Source organism: Sinocyclocheilus anshuiensis, unplaced genomic scaffold, assembly GCF_001515605.1.
Source record: "Sinocyclocheilus anshuiensis isolate Anshui unplaced genomic scaffold, SAMN03320099.WGS_v1.1 scaffold613, whole genome shotgun sequence".
Taxonomy (NCBI): Eukaryota; Metazoa; Chordata; class Actinopteri; order Cypriniformes; family Cyprinidae; genus Sinocyclocheilus; species Sinocyclocheilus anshuiensis.
In genome coordinates, this window is record NW_015536487.1 from 129440 (window position 1) to 142402 (window position 12963).

At 36.6% G+C, this 12963-nt stretch overlaps 2 protein-coding genes across 2 annotated transcripts in view; one reads left to right on the forward strand and one right to left on the reverse strand.

Annotated features, from left to right (window-relative positions):
- chpf2 (chondroitin polymerizing factor 2) overlaps positions 1-3551 on the reverse strand; it is a 10071-nt gene extending 6520 nt beyond the window's left edge. Inside the window, exon 1 of the mRNA XM_016480752.1 lies at positions 2193-3551. Coding sequence (XP_016336238.1) covers positions 2193-2467 — 275 coding nt within the window. The 5' untranslated portion in view covers positions 2468-3551. The remainder of the gene's footprint in view (positions 1-2192) is intronic.
- A 1108-nt stretch (positions 3552-4659) lies between these two features.
- The window catches only part of abcf2b (ATP-binding cassette, sub-family F (GCN20), member 2b), a 14134-nt gene continuing 5830 nt past the window's right edge, over positions 4660-12963 (forward strand). Inside the window, exons 1-9 of the mRNA XM_016480765.1 lie at positions 4660-4809; positions 5432-5587; positions 5745-5957; positions 8568-8750; positions 8968-9139; positions 9885-9980; positions 10210-10312; positions 10923-11018; positions 11162-11281. Coding sequence (XP_016336251.1) covers positions 5434-5587; positions 5745-5957; positions 8568-8750; positions 8968-9139; positions 9885-9980; positions 10210-10312; positions 10923-11018; positions 11162-11281 — 1137 coding nt within the window. The 5' untranslated portion in view covers positions 4660-4809; positions 5432-5433. The remainder of the gene's footprint in view (positions 4810-5431; positions 5588-5744; positions 5958-8567; positions 8751-8967; positions 9140-9884; positions 9981-10209; positions 10313-10922; positions 11019-11161; positions 11282-12963) is intronic.

Below are 12963 nucleotides of genomic sequence, written 5' to 3' on the forward strand. Positions count from 1 at the left end.
ACCATGTGTAAACAAAAATATAACCTAATAAATTACAATTAAGGCGTATTGAATGTTAAAATGTGTTTTAAACATAAAGTTAAGTGGTTATCATTACCCATTTTACTCTTAGTAATTTAATAAATTTCATAATTTAAAAGTTTAGTTCAGAAGTATCGTATCGGTATCGACGATACTGCCTTGAAAAATATCGATATGGTATCGAAAACAAAATAAGTGGTATCGCCCATCCCTAGCAGCGTCTCTAAACAGTGCTGTTATTACCTCGCTAGTGAGAAATGTCATGTGTATGCTACACTATATAGGCTAACTGATAAAATCGTCAGGGCAGCGCTGACAACACCTTTTTGTGCAAACTGCGTGACCGTAGTGTGCGTGTGCGAGCACGTGTGATTGCAGTAATTCCTGTGTGCTGTCTAGGTACTGTATGCTAATTTCCATTATTACAGTTAACTATGCGAAGTGATGTGGAACTGTAATGCGGTCAAGAGAGCTGCCTGGAACTACGTTCGCCGTGCGTTTCCCTGAAAATAATTGCACACCTCAGAACGTTCGTCAGCCAATCAGATTCAAGCATTCAACAGCCCCGTAGTATAACAGAATTTAAATGTACTTTTTTCCTATTTGAATTTAATTTAAAATGTTTAATTTATTGCTGTATAATAATTATATAGTAATTTATTCCTATGATGGCAAAGCTGAATTTTAGCAGCCATTAATCCAGTTGTGCAGCTTAAAAAAATTATTTTGTGGAAACAAAGATATCCCTTTGTGCATTTAAAACACTGGTTAAAACACTGGTTTTAACTGGTTTAGGCTAAGATTGAGGAGATAGAGATCTAAGCCAATTACAAAGCTGAGTGAAACAAATGAGGAACAACTACTACGATCTCTAAAGCAATCAGATTCAGTGACCCTTAACCTCTGCTCTGGCACCCTAGTTCTAATTAGCACCTAATTATTCATACAATTAAATTTGTTATTGGTAATCTGACGGTAATGAAAATGGCAGAGTGTGCTCAACTCAAAAGTTTTATTAAAACAGTTTAAAGGATTAGTTCACTTCCAGAACGAAAATTCTGTCATCATTTACTCACCCTCCACTAGTTCCAAACCTGTATGAGTTTCTTTCTTCTGTTGAACACAAAATAAGATATTCTGAAAAATGTTGGTATCCGAACATTTGATGAGCACCATTGACTTCCATAGTATATATTTTTTCCTACAATGGAAGTCAACGGTGTTCGGATACCAACATTTTTCAGAATATCTTCTTTTGTGTTCAACAGAAGAAAGAAACTCGTACAGGTTTGGAACTAGTGGAGGGTGAGTAAATTATGACAGAATTTTCATTCTGGAAGTGATCTACTCCTTTAAGTCTCTAATAGAAGTCAAAACATGACATGTAAAAGTTAAAGACAATTGTGGAGATCAGCTGATGAACATGATTTCTGTTTACATGTCCAATTACTAATATCCAAAATCATTTTGTAATACATTATATTTCATTATTAATAATGCCCTTCTGTTTATGCAAAGTTGTTTTGTAATTTAAATTGATGCCAATACACGTGTATTTTTTAGCTGTTAAGCTTAAAATGAATAAACAGGCACTGTCTTATTATTTTAATGTTAAGTAATTTACAAGAAGATGCAACACAAACAGTTACTAATGTTTCAGTCCCAGTTTACAGAAGTGAGACTAAGATTTCCAAACACAAGTTTAACTGTTCATCATCTAAACCTCTCGTGGGGCACCGGCATGGCTGCTCTGCATATGCAGCCGTGGGTGTTTTTATGAGAGGAGGAATAATAAGAGATTCTATGGCTGCGGCTTCACAAAGTGGTGAAGAATTCAGCTGTAAGAAAAGCACAGAGGCGAGGTGAAAAATACTCGGCTGAGACCTTACTAACTGACTGCCAAGTCAAACCAACCCCACTCACAAGTCACATTTCAATACTGGCTACTAATAACAAAGGTCATGGCTGATTTAATATAATTGTAAATACTTTTAAATCTTTATAGCTCATTGCAATTTTATATTATGGCCTTCTGTTTTTAAATCCTGAGATCTTGTCTCATTTTTTTTTTTTATAATTTATATATAACAACTAAAAGACCAACCATTTCTAACTGAGATTTCAGTCCTTTCATTTAAGAAATTAAGACAAACTGATATCCAGGGACTCACCTGAGTACTTTCTTGTGTGGTTTGTTGGGGTCCTTGTGATAGGGCACAATGCGAGGCTGGAAGTCCTCATTCCCATCCCCATCTTGACCATCCTGGACATCCCTGATATGACCACTGTGTATGAGTCTCCCATTGCCCAGCTCATCTCCACAAGCCTCATCGGTCTCCCCCTGCGTCCAGGACACCATCAGGAGGCTGAGGCTGCAGCCCAAAGAGAGGCCCAGGATGAGAGGCAGAGCAGGCCGGAAAACAGCCAGGAAAGAAGACAGGCGCATGCTGGAGCAATCAATGGATGTCAAGTCTCGATAGGTGTCCTTAGAGAGCAGTTCAAGTAACAGCGAAGTCTCGTTTACAGATGATCACAGTAGAGGTATTTGACAGGGATTCTGTAAAGGTAAGTATTTAAATTCCTGACACCCATGCATGCAATCTTAACATCACGGTGAAGACTTCAAAATCAGATTAATGGACGACGAAGATGTCAAGGTAAGCAGTGAAAAGCCAAAACAAAAGGAGGAGCGACAGCAACCAATCTGACCTGCCTCTTCGCACACAGTCAGATGACTAACATCAGGACATATGGGTCTGATTTAACATCCAAACATGCAAAACCTAGACACTACCACTCCCTCCGCATAAATTAGTCCACTTTGATCTAGCCAGACATCCTCCTGCACGCAATATGCGCGAGCTGCATGTATGAACACATTATCTGATAAATAAATTTACATTATTAGATGAGAAATCATCTCCACTGGTGATGCACAAAGGGTTAGATCGCTAACCAGTCGGCACCATTTGAAGCCAGCCAGCATGCAACGTTCAAGCACAGCTGACCGAGAACTGAAACATGATAAAGTTCAGGATATCATTTTGTGGTCCGAAAGACAACTAATGATAAATTACATTCAATAAAAAGTCCTCCACTGTCTGGCGTAACGTTAGCTTCGTAGCTACTTTGCTCGCACAGTGAAGCTGAGCAACATTAGCAGCCACCAGCGATACTTCCCCCAAAACACAGTAGTAATCCGCCGAGACTGCGCTCGCGTCAGATGAATCCCTGCGTCTCTTCTGAGGATTCGATGAAATATACAAAAACAACCGCAAAATGACTTTCTTGGCTTTGCTGTGAATGTCTCTAGCATCGTCGATCACGTATCAAGTCTACCTACGGATGTGCTACAGAGGAAGATTGACTCAATGCGTTAAAAGGTTAAAACAGACCCAAGGAAACAAGCAGCGTGCGCACAGGAGTTCCACGTATACACGAGTCCTGCTCCGAGTCTGACAGCGAGCTTCACACCGAGCCCGTTACCCCATCAGCCAGGAATGACAAGCTCTGGCCATCAAATGTCAAAGAAGCGAGGGGGCAGTGACTCAGTGAGTAATGTAAAATAATAGCTACAAAATAAATGAAAAGAAAAACCAACAACAACAACAACAAAATAACTGCATAACAATTACATCTGGTCCTCATAAGGTGTCTTCAAAACATTCTTCAGGGAAAGTAAAATAGCAAATTTAATTGTATTTATTTAAAAGAAAATAATAAAAAATCTATGTTTTAGAAATGATGACATTTGAAGTAGATTTTTAGTAATGTATGTAATGAGCTAGACTGTAACCAATTTCCTGTTACCAGAAATCTTACAGTTGTTTGGCATAGTTGTATTGCTTTAAGTATGGCCCATTGACTGTTTATTTCTGAATCAAGTTCATCTGCCTTTTTGCAATGTATTTCAACAAATTGCTTTAGGTAAAAGACTTTGATGTGGGCAATAATGCGACCTCTCTCCTCTTCACAAAGATGAATGAGATACAATAAAACACAAACAGAAAATACTGAAGTCATGATGCAATGCAAAATATCTTCTTTGATACAATACATATATAATATGTATGTTTTTGTCTGCTTTTATTGTCCTCATTTGTAAGTCGCTTTGGATAAAAGCGTCTGCTAAATGACTAAATGTAAATGTAAATGCTTTTAGGCCTACTCCTAGTTTCAAAAGGTCTCAAATAGATTTTTAAAAAATCTAACTTCTAAATCTAAAAGGAGATAGTTTTAATTCGGTCATCATTTACTCAAAAGATATCATTAAATTGAATGGTGAATGAGACTGTCATTTTCGCTTACATCTCATTTTTGTGTTTCACAAAAGAAAGGAAAAGAGCTGGTTCTGTGATTAAAGATTGACAAAATATTATTTTGGGGTCAATGTATTGTAATTCTACATCCCTGCATGCACATGAAACCCTTTATTGTTGTAGTTTTATACTATTGCAATGTTTGGTACTACATATTGCTCAGTTTTAAAATGCATTGTCCACGAGTAGGCTACTGCTGTTTGCTGTGTTGTTGCATATTTATCAGTTAAGAGACTAGTACCTTACCACTGCCATACTCCTAGTAAAATCCTTCATTCAGTACACGATAAGCAGTTTTTATTACTACGCAGTTAACCATGCATTGGTCAGCACGTGAAGCTTGGCTCATCTGACCAGCAGGCGGTGATCTGCTCTTCACCAAATACGGTCAGTGCTGCGCGCTGAGTGTGCGCGAGCCGCCGCCGCCGCCGCTGCTGCTGCCTGGCGCGTGTTTGATCCTCTCGGAAAGGTACGTCTATTCTGCACCTATTTTACTCTGTTTCAGTTTGTCAGTGTTTCCTTGAAACTACCGTTACGTTTACATTGTATGCGAGACATAAATATACTGTAAGTGAGGTAATATCCGGCTTGTACAGTTTGTATCTGAACGCAGGGCCCTGGTAGCCTCACGCTGTCACTTCAATCTGTCACCGATGCCAGGCGTAACCCTGATACAAATTAAGCCATACACGACTGTAAATGTATATATTTTTATACATATACAAAACGTTAAACTCCAAAATAGAGATGTCAGTAAAGCACTAACGTTATATTAGCTAGCAAGGCCATATGCCGGTGTTTTGTCATAAGAGATATATGAGTTTAATTTGGGTTATTAAAACTGCGAGGGTGTTTATTTTATGTCATTATAGAATGCATAGACGATGTCGCGCTTTCTACAAAAGTGTTGTTGGTTCACGTTGTTCTTTTAGTAGTTAGCTTAGCCTGTCTTGGATGAATAGCGGTGTAACATGTTAATGACACATTTATCTGTGTATAGTGGAACAGTAATTTATGAGTTCATAAGAGTATGAAAATATTATGTTAGACGTGGCTTCACATTTTGAACAACAGATTACTGTACTCCACAGCCATGCCATCAGATCTTGCTAAGAAGAAGGCTGCAAAGAAGAAAGAGGCTGCCAAAACTCGACAGCGTGTGAAAAAGCAGGATGACGTGAATGGAGAAGGAGAGCTTCAAGATGGCCAAGTGAATGGTGCAGTAACTAATGGGGAGACAAATGGAGGTGTGTTTATTAAAATCATGCCTAAAGTTAGAAGAGGGCAAACATTTTGACAGTTCACACTCACAAGTCAGACAAATTTACCAGCAAACATACCTGTAGCTTTAGCTATGATGCATAATTTACTTTTCTATGTCGCATCTTTCACTTTTCCCTTTAGACATTGCTGCTCTGACTAAGGAGCTGGATGAGTTTGAGATGCGTAAGATGGAGGCGCAGGCAGTGACGGGCGTCTTGGCCTCCCACCCCAACAGCACTGATGTTCACATCAGCAGTCTGTCACTCACCTTTCATGGCCAAGAGTTACTGAGTGACACAAGCCTGGAGCTCAACTCCGGCCGGCGCTACGGTCTCATTGGCCTCAATGGCACAGGTATGGATGTTAAGTTACATTGGGGAAGATACATCCATTGCTTCTCAAGCTTCATCAAGATTTGCACATAGACCTGAGTCTAAAAGTTCATATGATTTGTGGTATTTATGGTATTTGCAATAGCTTATTAATTAACAAAAAATCTTTTGAACAAATAAAACCATTTTCAGATTATTTGGAACATTTTGTAAAATGCAAAAAAAAACTAGTATCTGTAATTTGTTAATTTTGTTTAACCTTTATTTAACTGACAAAGGTTTAGAGAAATTATCTCCAATGTAACATTAACTTAATATTATTTTGTAAATATAAATGAATTTTGATTTTAATGACTACAATGCACTCCAAAAAAGTTGGGACAGAGGTGTTACATCACCTTTCCTTGTAATCACACTTTTTAATTGCTTCTGAACTGAGGATACTAAATACAGCAGTTTTACTAGAGGACTTTTTGACCAATACAAGAATTCACCTGCTCAACAGTCAGTGGGCAGCATGGTCATCTTATTCTTCTCTTCATAGGTCTGGGCGATATGGCCAAAAACATAACAATATTTTTTCCATATGATGCAATATTGATATTTATCACAATATTCATTTACTATTAACAGGGAAGGAAATACTTTCCACATGTTTGTTAGACCTTGAGAATGAATGCAAAGATAACTGGTTGACTCATAATTAAACTCCACAGAGCTACCTTTTAGTTAAGTGCCCCGTGAAGTCTGTTTTATTTTCCCCTAAATTCTGTTTTCCATTTGATTAGATTTTTCTGGATTCTGTGTTTTTGTCACAAACGAGACTCCCGCTGTGCCTCCCGCTCACCACCAGAGGGAGCTCTCTCCCGAGTTTTGAACTTCAATCCGGACTACACACATACACACACACACACGCTCACATACCTGGCTCTGATTGCTCCTGCACCTGACTCTCATTAGTGGACTATTTAAACAGCTCTCAGACTCTCCCTCATTGCGAAGTCTTGTATTGCCCCGGTGTACATTTCTGAGCGTTTCTTTCCATGTCCGGCCTCTCTGTGTATTACCTGAACTGCTTCTCTCCTTCTGATTGCCTGCCGCCTGCCCCCGAACTCTTGCTATTGTTTCATTGACTGCTGATTGTTTGCTGCCTGCCCCGACCCTTTGCACGTCCCTGGATAACGATTTGGCTTTTCTCCTCTGTTGTGTTTGCTGGTGTTTGACCTTGCCTGTTGACTACGATTTCGATAAAGCTGCAGATGGATCCTCACTCTGTTGACGCCTCGTTACAGTTTTATGGTTCATTACAAATTTATCATAAATTGTTTCAAATTAAATTAATTGATAAAACTTTAATAATTTAATCAATCTTTTAAAATGTAAGGAAATGAAATCAATGAATCTACAACAAATAAATTATTATAAATTAAATATCAATTAATAAAAAAATACAAATTAATGAAAAATACTTTGGTTGTATTATTTTTCTTAAAAATATTATTATTCTTATTACTTGAGAGTTACATTTTAGTGTACAATAGTAATATATTTCTGTCATAATTTCTTCAAGTTAAACCGGCTTTTATTTTGACAAGTTGTCATGAAGGTTTTTAAGTTTTACTTTCAGTTTTACAGTAGTTTTTGTCAAAATAAAAGGTGCAAAGCTTGTGAAGTGACTCTCAGAGCTGCCCTGGAGATGAAGTTCATGTGTTCATGTTCTCATGTATTGAGATGTAGATGCTGAAATCACCGCGAGTGTCGTGTGTTGGAGTTTGTGTATCAGACAAAACTATGCCATTCATTTTTACAGAGAGACACAGAACTCAGAGTAAAATAGCCTATCAGCTACAAGCACTGACTTGCTGTTGTCACATTTATTTCTGCTGTTAGATAATCCATATTGAGTAAAAATGTCCAAAGCTTATCATCATTATCGACATAAATTGCATTCACGATCTTGACATATGTCTACGAAACCACACTGTTGTTGCACAAGTAGAATGAGGCCTGGTATTGCCTTGCTCTTTTCCCAGGAAAAGACATAATTTTGATGGTAGCATATGTCTCTGTACAATCACGATATATACCTCAGCCTCAGTGGTACCTTCACACATATGCAAGTCACCCATGTTTCAAGTTGCATTTCTTGATACAGCAACAGACTGTGTAAAGTGGCAACAGTTTGTACAGTATGGTAGATGGTGAAAGACCTAAATTATGTGCAATTCTGAGAAATTTTATTTTTGAACGGTTTGACAATTCTCACATGAAATTCAGCACAAATTCATAAGCCAAGCTTATAAAGACAAACCATGGTCTTTGGTGGTGCTTTTTTTATTTTTTTTACTTTTCACTTTTATTTTGCCTCTGTTGCAATTTTTTGGATTTTGTTGCAGCCCATATAATAAAAATGTGTTTATATTAAATAAAAAAAAGACAATTAGGCAAGTGAAAACATTCAATCTTTTTCTTTGTAGTTTCTTTGTCAATTAAATAAAGGTTAAAGAGAATTAATAAATCACAGATTATATTTTTATTGCATTTTACAACATTTTGAGTGAAGGAAATGGGATTGTATAATGTGAGGTTAGGGGGATCCATGAATGAGAATATTCTTGAACACTCTTTGTAGGCAAGTCCATGCTCCTGTCTGCCATTGGGTATCGAGAAGTTCCCATCCCAGAACACATAGACATCTACCACCTGACACGAGAGATGGCCCCTAGTGAGAAGACAGCGCTGCAGTGTGTAATGGAAGTTGATGAAGAGAGGATCAAACAAGAGAAGGAGGCTGAGCGATTGGCTCATGAGGACTGTGAGTTACATACACACACATGCATCAGGTTTTTGTTATACTAATCTGCAAGTTGACAAACCTGGTAATTCATGTCTTATTATTGGTTACACATACTATAAAATGCTATTAATGTGCTATTAATGTTATTAATCAAATGTAAATTTGATTTAACAAGTAGCACAGCACTTAATCAAGTACAACATGTCCCATTTTCTCTATTTTCTCTTTACTGCAGCAGAGTGTGAGAAGCTGATGGAGATTTATGAGCGCTTGGAAGAGTTGGACGCAGACAAAGCTGAAGTTCGAGCCTCACGAATCCTCTTTGGACTGGGTTTCACACCTGCTATGCAGCAAAAAAAACTGAAAGATTTCAGTGGAGGCTGGAGGATGCGTGTGTCCCTTGCCAGGTTTGAAAATTACATTTAAATGTTTATTCTGTGTCAGTACAAAATATTTATTATTTACTTGTAGAAATAGTGTTGAAAAATGTTAAAAAGTCTTGCTGTGTAATGCAGTTTGTTGTTAGTTTTGTTAAAACATTTTAAACATTAGCATTTTCATAGTTCCTTTTATATATATATATATATATATATGTTATAATACCACTCATTTCGTGGATTTTATTGGTTATCCTCACATAATGAATGGACCAAAATCCAAATGAGACCAAAAGTTATAATTTATCAATTTAATACGAACACAATAATAAATGTTCTTAATATTTCCTTTTTCTAATTTCACTCTTTCAGAGCCCTGTTCATAAAGCCCTTTATGCTGTTGTTAGATGAACCTACTAACCACCTGGATTTGGATGCCTGTGTGGCTGGAAGAAGAACTTAAGTCGTGAGCACTGCCTTCAGTGTTTATTAGATTTTCTAGTACACCAGTAATCAAATGAGATGGAAATTGTCATGCACAGAAACACAACTAAATGTCAAAGAGTTTCATGTAACACAAATGCGTAGGAATTGTAGTTTACGTCAACAAACAATATTTTTTTTAAAACAAGGAATTGTCAATACGATTCTTATAGTTAACAGATTTTTTATTATTAATTTTTTTTTTCTTTCAGTTTTAAGCGAATTCTTGTACTCATCTCACATTCTCAAGACATGTTCTTAATATTTCCTTTTTCTAATTTCCCTCTTTCAGAGCCCTGTTCATAAAGCCCTTTATGCTGTTGTTAGATGAACCTACTAACCACCTGGATTTGGATGCCTGTGTGTGGCTGGAAGAAGAACTTAAGTCGTGAGCACTGCCTTCAGTGTTTATTAGATTTTCTAGTACACCAGTAATCAAATGAGATGGAAATTGTCATGCACAGAAACACAACTAAATGTCAAAGAGTTTCATGTAACACAAATGCGTAGGAATTGTAGTTTACGTCAACAAACAATATTTTTTTTAAAACAAGGAATTGTCAATACGATTCTTATAGTTAACAGATTTTTTATTATTAATTTTTTTTTTCTTTCAGTTTTAAGCGAATTCTTGTACTCATCTCACATTCTCAAGACTTTCTCAATGGTGTCTGCACAAACATCATTCATCTCCACCAGAGGAAGCTCAAGTACTACACTGTGAGTGCTGTAGCACAATGTTCAGGTTTTTTTTTTTTTTTTTTACTACAATGCTATAGGCAGAGAATCTGTTGAAAGCAGTGAGGGATAGTTCACCCAAAATGAAAAAGAAAAAAAAAATACTGTCATCATTTACTCTCCCTCATGTTGCTCCAAACCTGTATGATCTTTACGTCTGTTTTTTTTGTTTTTTTTTGTCGATACAATGGAAATCGAAATATCTTTTATGTTCCAAAAGTCATATAGGTTTGGAGCGACATGAGGGTGATGATAAAAATTATGACAGAGGTATGATGTGTAATGTCATAGCTTTGAAAATGTGCAAGTGCATCCAACTCACAGAAGTTGTATGCAAAAGCTTTGTTATCCTTAAAAAATCAGTACTATTGCCTTTAATAGGAGACCTGATCCTGAGGCTCCTCTTGTGCTCTTCCTGGTCTAGCCTTAAAAGGCCTGAAATATGATGCTTTTATTACTGTTGCTAATTATGAACTGTTGCTGATCCTGAGTCTGGTTTATTAGCACACTCATCACATACAGTATATTAAAGGAACAAAGGTATGAAAGTGTTAACAGTGTATGCTGTATGTAATGAAAATTAGTTTTTTAGGGTAACTATGATCAGTATGTGAAGACCAGGGAGGAGCTGGAGGAAAACCAGATGAAGCGGTACAACTGGGAGCAGGACCAGATAGCTCATATGAAGGTGAAACAATGTAACCTTGTGGCCTTATTGCTCTTTTTAAATTGTATTTTTTGTTTCATAGCTCTTGTTCTGCACTGCTGCTGTTCACCATATGTATGTCATTGCAAAAATAATGTCATAATTATTCCCCTCATCTCCTGTAGAACTATATTGCCCGTTTTGGTCACGGCTCTGCAAAGCTAGCTCGCCAGGCTCAGAGCAAAGAAAAGACACTGCAGAAAATGGTGGCCTCTGGCCTAACAGCTCGTGTGGTGAACGACAAGGTTTGTCACACAAATACTCATTAACACACACTCTGCAGCTGGTCAGTGGGACATTTTTGTGTTTCTGCATGTCATTTTCTCTTGCTCAAGACCTGTTATCATTATGACGCATCAGTTGAGAATTGCTAAATCACTTTGTTGAATTGACCAATGCCATGACCAAGACAAAAGAGGTGAATAGTGAGAACCATGTAAACCAGAAAAACAGATTGACACAGGTTTGGTGGTTTGGTTAAAAAAATACATTTCACCAACAATGTAGAGCTAATCTAAGATATTTCTTTTACAATGGTTGTCTGTAATTTCTTCAACAGGAAGTTGCTGGTTTTACTAAAGCTGGGCTCAGACTACAGAAGTTTTAATCCTAAGCGATTATGGGATCTGGTTGCAGCACACACATAAGGAGAATCTTCGAAGATTTTCTTCCCTCAAATCTTAAACATGTACACACTTTGCATCACGTTACCAGATAATCAGGGCTGAACATCGGAACCAATCGAGGTCCTCAACAAGATTTTCTTCTCTGATTCTTGGGAGGAGAAAATCAGGGAGAAATTGGTCTAAAACTCCTGTAGTGTGAGTCCGGCTGAAGCAGACATTTTCTGTAGCAACTATAAACATCTTAAAGGGATAGTTCACCCAAAAAATAAAAATTCTGTCATTAATTACTCACCCTCATGTTGTTCCAAACCCGTAAGACCTTCGGAGACTGACATGGAAGACAAGAAATTGTTGAATAAAGTCGCTATTTTTGTTTTCTTTGTGCACAAAAAGTATTCTCATAGCTTCATAACAATACGGTTGAACCACTGTTGTCACATGGACTATTTTACCGATGTCCTTACTACCTTTCTGGTCCATTTCAGTTGCGTTGCTGTCTATGCAGGATCGGAACCCAGGTAAAAATAAAGTATACTTGAATGCACTAAAAAAATACTGACAAGCAAGTACATTTGTAGTACATTCTTATTTGTTTGTGCTAAATAAAATTGTAAAAGTTATAAACTATAAATACTCTAAAAGTTTTTTTTTGGCAAACGTTAAATGTGTACTAAAATTCACAATTTAACAGAAAGTATACTTTTAGCAAAGTACTTAAAATGCTATATTTTTTAATGTGGAAAAAGTGCTACTAATGGCACAAATAGTGTACTTGATTGTATTATTTAAAGACCATTGACATGTAGTTAAGTATATCATATAAAGGGAATATTAACAGTTACAAAACATTTTAAATGAATTATTTAATGTATAAAAATATGTGGGCAATACATTATAATCACATTTTGTATATATTATATATTATTATATTTTAAATAATTCATAAGTCTATATTTTCTATGTATGATGAGTATATAAAAGTGTATGAAAGATGGGTTCAAGTGTACTACAAGTGGTAACTAAATAAATTTTTTTAATGCAAAGATATTATGTTAAAGGCACAATATGTAAGATTTTTTTATTAAAATATCCAAAAACCACTAGAACAGTGTTATATATTTTGCTGACTTGTGTACTTACATTATCCCAAATGTTTCGAAGAATGTTTAAATCCAGAGAAATAAGCAATTTTAACTATTGACACGGACCGTGTCCATAGTGTCATTGTGTTGCCTGCCAATGACGTCATAACCCCTCGATTTCCGGTTTTGTTTTGTAGAAAACATGGAAACACCAAAGAC